The 8,546-nt window shown below is 36.1% G+C and overlaps 1 protein-coding gene across 1 annotated transcript; it reads left to right on the top strand.

The window, feature by feature from the left end:
- The first annotated feature begins 651 nt into the window (after window positions 1–651).
- LOC130440615 (uncharacterized) lies at window positions 652–5,760 on the top strand. The gene is made up of 2 exons (XM_056773875.1): window positions 652–1,108; window positions 2,363–5,760. Exons 1-2 carry the CDS (start codon window positions 652–654, stop codon window positions 5,758–5,760), a joined length of 3,855 nt encoding a protein of 1,284 aa, XP_056629853.1.
- The last annotated feature ends 2,786 nt before the right edge of the window (window positions 5,761–8,546 follow it).

The following is an 8,546-nucleotide window of genomic DNA, read 5'->3' as shown; positions in this document are numbered from 1 at the left end:
GTGCGTCACGAAGCGATAGAACACACGATAGGAGGCAATAAATGAGACTAGATGGGCATTCAAAGTCCAAAACTTATCCAAACCCAACCTAATCTAGCCTCACTTAACCTAATCAATAAGGAGAACATTCTTAAATAGAGCTCAGCATATGTTCACGCCAGAATTAATTCAAAACTCATGAAAACTGGCAACGCTGTCCGACCAACCGACTACTGAGCGAATGGAAGAAATGAGATAATATAATAAGTTCTGTTGTCAAAGCTATGTAAAATTTTCTTACAAATAAATGTTAATGTGAACGTGTTAATAATAACTATAATACAAAAAATGGTCCTTCGAGCCGGATTATAAACAAAACCAGTGAAAATTCGCAATAAACAATATATTATTAACAACTATAACCCAAAAACAATTTACCACGTGCTGCAAGCAACTATCAACGAGTGCAAAGTGATCGACCAAACAAGTAGTCGATACAATATCACGGCGACCAGACATCAACTCAACTGGCCGACTAGTTCAATTGCAAGAATCAGGCAGTTCGACCGAAATCAGAGTGAGTTTGTTCCAAATTATTTATTTCCGAATTTTTCTTTCCATTTGCGATTTCAAAGCTTCTCTGTTTGTGCTTGAACAATTTGACAATATAAAATGGCAGAACTTGGCAAACTAATAAAGAAAAGAGGTGTAATTAAAGCTCAGTTAACTATTTTCACAAAAGCGGTAAATGAATTTGCAACTATATCTAATTTAAGCCAAACAGAAGTTACAAAATTAAAAGATAGGTTACGTGATGCCGAAAATTATCTTGACGAATTCAAATCATATCAATTAGAAATAGAGTTACAGGATGATATAAATTTAGATGAGCAATTAATCGAACGAGAGAGATTTGAAAATTCATATTATGATGCAATCGCTGTTGCTAAAAACATTTTACAAAGCTACAATAATCACGATAATGATACAAATCTTAGCGTGATTTCAGACAAAGCTTGTTGTAAAAACGAGGGTATAAAGCTTCCGGATATATCACTTCCTAAATTCAGTGGAAACTTTGAAGATTGGTTAGAATTCAGGGACACATATAAAAGCCTTATTCATGATAGTAAGAAATTAGATAATATTCAAAAATTTTATTACTTGCGAAGTGCACTAGGAGGAACAGCAGCGGCGTCCATTTCCAAAATCAAATATACGGCCGACAATTATGAAGTGGCATGGGCCACAATTTCAAAAAGATTTGACAATACTAAAAAATTAATATATGAACATATTAGAGCTATTTTTTCATTAGAAAATATACAAAAACCGACAGCTGAAAAACTACAAAATTTAGCTGACGATATTCACAAACATTTGGGATCTATTGAACAATTGGGGCAAAATATAACTAATTGGGATCCTCTACTAATTTTTTGGATTACTAATAAATTAGATACTAGCTCAAATCTTGAATGGGAAAGGGAAAATAGAGATCAGGAAGAATTGCCAAAGTTAGATAAATTCCTACAATTTTTACAAAAACGTTCCAATTTTCTTAATATGTTAGAATCAAAGAACAGTCTCAGTTTAAATAAATCAGATTCAAAATTTAGTAATGAGGAAAATAAATTCAATAAACAAAGTAGAGTAAGGTCATTGACCTCAAGTACATATACATGCTCCTATTGCAAGAAAGAGCATTCAATATATCGTTGTGCAGAGTTTCTCGGATTAACAATAACACAAAAAAAAGATTTTGTCAAAAAATCAAATCTTTGCCATAACTGTTTGCGTTCGGGTCACTCTGTCAAACAGTGTAAATTAGGGCCTTGCAAAGTGTGTAAAGCTTGGCACAATACAATTTTGCATGAAAAACTCGAGATAGCGGACAACGCGAGCTCAAGTTCCGCAGCACTAAGCAGTGGCGTAGTGGTACCAGCGGCGGGGCAGGTGCTATTATCTACCGCCTGTTTACTCATTTCAGACAATTTCAATAATTTTCACAAAGCAAGAGCGTTATTAGATTGTGGTTCTCAAACTTCCTTTATAACGGAGGATTTGCAAAAGCGTTTGAATATTGCGACACATAAAACAGATCTTTCAATTTTCGGAATTTCAAACAATATTTCAAAGGTCAGTAAAAGGTGTAAGGTTTCATTTAAATCTATACATACCAATTTTAAAGCGCATGGCAATTGTTATATTCTAAAAGAGATTACAAGTGTGATGCCGTGTTGTCGAATCAACACGCAATCTTGGGCGATTCCAGGTGATCTAAAGCTAGCTGATCCACAATTCAATATTCCCGGACCAGTAGACATGCTCATTGGCGCGGACCTATTTTGGACAATTTTAAGCAATAACAAAATTTCGTTAGGAAAAAATATGCCGCTATTAATTGATACAGTGCTAGGTTGGGTTGTATCTGGGCAAATAAGTACTAACAACGTTGAAAAGGCTTCTTGTAATTTAAGTATAAACCAGGAATTATTAAATTCAATAGCCAAATTTTGGGAAATCGAGGAAATATCTAGCACGCGACAACTTTCTCCAGATGAACAATTTTGCGAGGACAATTTCATCAAAACTACTACCAGAGACGCGAACGGACGTTTTACAGTCACTATACCTTTGAAGCAACAACCTTCTAGTTTAGGTGAGTCGAAAGCTCAAGCCGAAAAACGTTTCTATGCATTAGAACGAAAATTCAGGAGAGATCCAATGCTGCACAGCAGATATATACAATTTATGAACGAGTATAAAGAGCTAGGCCATATGACAATTTGTAACGGCAATGATTCAAGCTTCGAATATTTCATGCCGCATCACGGAGTTTTGAGAGAAGAGAGTTTGACCACAAAACTACGGGTAGTTTTCGATGCATCAGCGCCCTCTAGCAACGGTCTATCCTTCAACAATATTCAAGTCATTGGACCCGTTTTACAAGACGATTTACTATCAATAGTCTTAAGGTTTAGGAAATATAACTATGTAGTTTCGGCAGACATAGTTAAAATGTACCGGCAAATTTCAATAACGCCCGAGCAAAGGCATTTGCAAAAAATTGTATGGCGCGAAAATCCGAGTGATAACCTGGAAGTCTACCAGCTAAATACCGTTACATACGGGCAAGCCTCTGCCAGTTATCTTGCAATACGCTGTTTAGCTAAACTCGCTGAGGATATTCAAGAAATGAACCCGGAAATAGCCGAAATCATTAAGCACGACTTTTATGTAGATGACCTGTTAACAGGTGCACCTACACTTGAGCATGCGCAATACATATGTAAAGCGATAAGTGACACTCTTAAATCGGGATGTTTCGCACTCCGAAAATGGTGCTCTAACGACACCAACGCGCTCAAAAATATAAGTTCAAATGATTTAAAATCCGATATACTAGAATTTGCGCATGATGGCAAAACAAAAACATTAGGCTTGATATGGGTTTGCAATAACGATAAGCTTCAATATAAAATTCATACCAATCCTATAGGTACAAAGGTCACAAAACGCACAATTTTATCTACTATATCAAAAATATTCGACATCCTTGGTTTACTAAGCCCATGTACTATTATCGCAAAAATGATAATGCAAAAATTATGGGAAAATAAATTAGCTTGGGATGACGCTATTCCAAAAGCTATATCTGAAAATTGGGTAAGGTTGGAGAAGGAGCTTCTTATTTTGAACGATCTTGAGTTAAACAGACAAGCTATTTGCAAGAATGCTGTTGAATTACAACTGCATGGTTTCGCTGACGCTTCGGAAAAGGCTTACGGAGCCTGTGTTTATTTGAGAAGTATTGATTCCGATCAAAAGGTTCATGTATCCCTGTTATGCGCCAAAGCAAAGGTGGTACCTATAAAAACAATACCAATCCCGCGGTTGGAATTATGCGCAGCATTGCTTCTAGCCCGCCTAACAGATAAAGCTAAAACTGCTTTGAAAATTCAATTCAAATCTTTCACACTTTGGTCGGACTCAACTATAACTCTAGCTTGGGTACGCACAAGCCCGAATCTGCTAAAAACATTCACGGCCCATAGAGTGGCAGAAATTCAGTCTCTCACTAAACACGCCGATTGGAGGCACATCCCCACCCACGATAATCCAGCAGATATTGCTTCAAGGGGAATATATCCTAGTCAAATTTTAAACTCTGATTTGTGGTGGCGCGGCCCTACTTGGCTAGCTAAGGACCCAAGTTTTTGGCCCAATGACAAGCTGGAGGTGCTTCATGATTTACCTGAACTTAAATCCAGTCTTCTGACCAATGTTGCGCCCCCTACTCTGATTTTTCCCTTTGAACGTTTTTCAAATTTCTCAAGAATGCAACGAACAATGGCATACATTTTACGATTTAAGGATAATTGTCTTCAGAGAAATCGCAGAAGAGGCGGTTCTCTTACAGTACAGGAGTTAAGTGATTCTCTAAAATGTCTCATTCGAATTTGTCAATCTCAATCGTATTCTACCGAAATTGAAACATTGAAAAATAACAAGCCTTTGAGCTCCCATAGTAATCTATTAAGTCTTAGTCCCTTTCTAGAACCCGATGGTTTGCTACGCGTAGGAGGGCGACTAAAACATTCAAATTACTCCTTTGACAAAAGGCATCCAATTTTGATCAATTCAAAGCATCATTTTTCAAAGCTACTATTTTTACAAGAACATGAACGCCTATTGCATGGCGGCCCTCAGCTGCTCTTAAGCACTATAAGAGAAAATTACTGGGTTATATCCGGTAGAAATCTTGCACGAAAGACTGTTAAGAATTGTGTGAAATGCTTCAAATTCAATGCTAAAACCATACAGCCAATTATGGCCAACTTACCGCGCGATAGAACTAATCCTTCTAGTGCATTTTCAATAGTGGGAGTTGATTACGCGGGGCCATTTATGATTAACGATAAGAAAGGTAGAGGTTGTCGTTTAAGTAAATGTTATATTGGCGTATTTATTTGTTTATCAACTAAAGCAGTCCATTTGGAATTGATTTCTAGCCTTTCTTCAGAATCATTTATTCAAGCGCTATATCGTTTTGTCTCTAGACGAGGCAAACCATCAAAAATATTGTCCGACAATGGAACAAGCTTCGTCGGGGCACAGCGAGAGCTAAAGGATTTTCTAAAACATGGCAGCAACACTATAATCGAGAAATGTAGCTCTCAGAATATAGAGTGGAGTTTTATACCACCCTACTCTCCTCATTTCGGAGGTTTGTGGGAAGCAGCTGTCAAAAGCGTAAAGCATCATTTAAGGCGCGTTTTGACCCAAGTTCATTTATCATTTGAAGAATTTGCCACAGTTCTCGCACAAATCGAGGCGATTTTGAATTCGCGTCCTTTATGCCCACTGAGCTCTGATCCCAACGATTTTGGACCTCTTACCCCAGCTCACTTCTTGATTGGAAGACCAATAATTGCAGCACCTGATCAAGATGTCACCGACATAAAAATGAATCGACTTTCCAGATTTCAGCTCGTACAACAATTAGCACAGCACTTCTGGAACAGATGGAAATCTGAGTACATTGCGGAGCTCCAAAGACGCACCAAATGGAAGTCCAACCAAGGCCATCTAGTAGAAGATTCTCTCGTTTTAGTGAAAGGCGAGAACACTATGCCCACTCAGTGGTTATTAGGTAGAATCAGCAAGCTCCATAGAGGCCCTGACGGTATCGCTAGGGTCGCTTCTATAAGAACTCCCTCTGGAGAAATCATCAAAAGAAGCTTTCAAAAAATCTGCCCCCTTCCAGTTGACCTTTGAAAGCCATCCTTATGCTTTCAACGCGGGGAGTATGTTCACGCCAGAATTAATTCAAAACTCATGAAAACTGGCAACGCTGTCCGACCAACCGACTACTGAGCGAATGGAAGAAATGAGATAATATAATAAGTTCTGTTGTCAAAGCTATGTAAAATTTTCTTACAAATAAATGTTAATGTGAACGTGTTAATAATAACTATAATACAGCATATAGCTGTCTCTTCAATGGAGCAAATACTAAGTTACGTTTGTTACATTGTTAATATGCCGCGAAAGTGTTCTAATAACAGTTTTTGTTATACCTATACCTATACATCTCAGCGCCACTAATCGAAAAGTGCTTTTTAGCCTATTTTCGTTTTCCCGTAAGCCTCCAAGATAAATCCTGGGTTTCACATGTAAGTTGTGTAGCGTATGTGAGACTCCTTTTAGATTGGGCTAAGCAAGAATCTAGACATTTGCCTTTTGGTATATGTATCAAATATTTTAGCAGAACCAAGTCCAAACACACTTCCAGTACCCAAACTTGTCATCGGCCAATAGACCAATCCTACATAGTGCCGAACTGCCTGTCCCAAAGCCTCCGAATCAACCAGAAAATCAGGATTCTGTTTCTAGTCAGGAATTTGTTCTTAGTCAACCCGAGTGACCTAGGTATTGATACAAAGTGATTTAAACTATTCAGTACGGTACGTGATTTGAATTTGTCTAAAAAACAAGCTGGGCTTTTGGGGCCTACATTAAACGACTGGAATCTATTTTCTTCTTGTAAAAAAACTTTTTATTTCTAACATCGTAATGATGGAATGAAACCTTACTTTTCTTAATGAGATTATTTAGTCTATTCGAATAACATTTGTGTAAGTGTAAGTCACTGGCGATTGTCTCCTCAAAAACTAGCTTGAAAACATTGTCACCAAACAATGGAAACAATGTCTTTCAGTGCCGGTTGTCCATGTTTCTGATATGATAGACACTTACAAGAACTTCAAGTTCCTTCCTGAAAAAATTGAATACAGTAAACATGTTTGGGAAATTCGTGGAGAGGCAGAAAAGTTACTATACAAAAGTATGGCCCAAGTTTGGATCACTTACTCCACGGCAAAAGAATGTTAAAAATGATCCTTTAGTGAACTCTGATTACATACTTTTGCCACTGTTGCATATAAACCTGGGCGTGATGAAAAATCATTAAAAGCAGGTAAAAGCATTGCCTAAAGATGGCAGTGGATTCTTATACTTCTCCAAACTCAGCGAGGCAATATTTATTGGTCCACAAATACGGTAACTAATAAAGGAAAGCTGAATGATATGGAAAAAGTCGCCTGGAAATGTTTTGTGAATGTTGTTAAAAATTTCCATGTAAACCAAAAAGTGGAAAATTACTTATGACTTAGGACTTAATCAATGAGCTTATAATTTGATACAAAGTTTTGAAATGTGATATTTCTTTGAAAATACATATCCTGCATTTTCATCCGGATTTCTTTCCTGGGAATTTGGGTGTTGCGAATGACGAACAAGATGAAATATTTCATCAGCATATATCCTTAACAGAAAAGCGCTATCAAGGGGACAAAAGTCTAGGAATCCTAGCAAATTACTATTGGAGACTTGAAAAGACCTACCTGAAGCCAAACATTCACGAAAATCATAGCTATTTATTGTACATTAAAGAATATTTTTGTATTATGGTGTTAGAGATTTTTGTACTTTTTATAAAAATATATGTCTTAATGTCTCAAAGAAACCTGTGCGTAGATTTTTTTCATTGATATATTAATGTTTGGTGGCCACAGTATATTCAAAATTTGATATAAGCTTCTTTTGACAAAAAAAGTTTTAATTTTGTTGATCAGTATTATTTTACTATTAATATTCATATCACTTAATATTATCATTTCTTATTGATCATTGTTAGTTAGAGGTTGTTGATAAAATAAAAAAACTAAAAGTATTTCTTATGTTTGTAGTTGAAACTTAATGAATATAGCAAGTTTTTTTAATTAAATAAGTGACATGTTTTATATGGCCCAAGGGTGGTAAGTTAACTTACATTCCATTATCGAGGGCATTCGATACCTTCTTAGTACTTGTTATTTGCGACCTTCAAAACATTCTCAAAATGCATTGATTACAATAAGAAAAGTAGAAAAATAATTTTTACCGTAACTGCAAATGCAAATATTCTAATAAATCGGCAATAATTCCTCCATCAAATTAAAAACACAACACAAGTCGGTGATTTTCAATAGAAGAGGGATTTATTTTGATTTTACTTCATTTCAGTACACCAATTACCTTGAAGCTGGATAGTATTTTATTGTAACAAATTATTTAACTGTGAGCCCTTTTTCAATGGCGAGCGGCCACTGTATATCTCATATTTCTGAATAATTACTGACATATGTCTCATCGAAGTACCAATAAAAGCGTAATATATTTTCCGCAAATAGAACAACCCCATTCACAATTTCTCAAAAATTCTCTAGAGTGTTATTTACTACCCATTTGAAGCTGCCATTGTCCTTAAAAAACAATAGACATTCTAACAGTACGTGCAAGTATAGTATAATACGACTATGTGTACTTAGAAATGAGAAAATAACACGATAATTAACTATTGAGAATTTGAAATGAGCGAAGAAAAACTTGAAGAAAAGAGAATTTTTATCGTTGCTTAGAAGTTCTAAGAAACATAACGTTAAATTAACGTCGAGAACCGCGTATACAGTAAGTTAATTACAATTGAAAAAATCTTCACAGTCGTCCCGTTAAAATAAATG

The sequence above is a fragment of the Diorhabda sublineata genome, chromosome 2 (genome assembly GCF_026230105.1).
Source record: "Diorhabda sublineata isolate icDioSubl1.1 chromosome 2, icDioSubl1.1, whole genome shotgun sequence".
Taxonomy (NCBI): domain Eukaryota; kingdom Metazoa; phylum Arthropoda; class Insecta; order Coleoptera; family Chrysomelidae; genus Diorhabda; species Diorhabda sublineata.
Note: the sequence above shows the minus strand (reverse complement) of the source record. Positions and strands in the feature narration are given on the sequence as shown.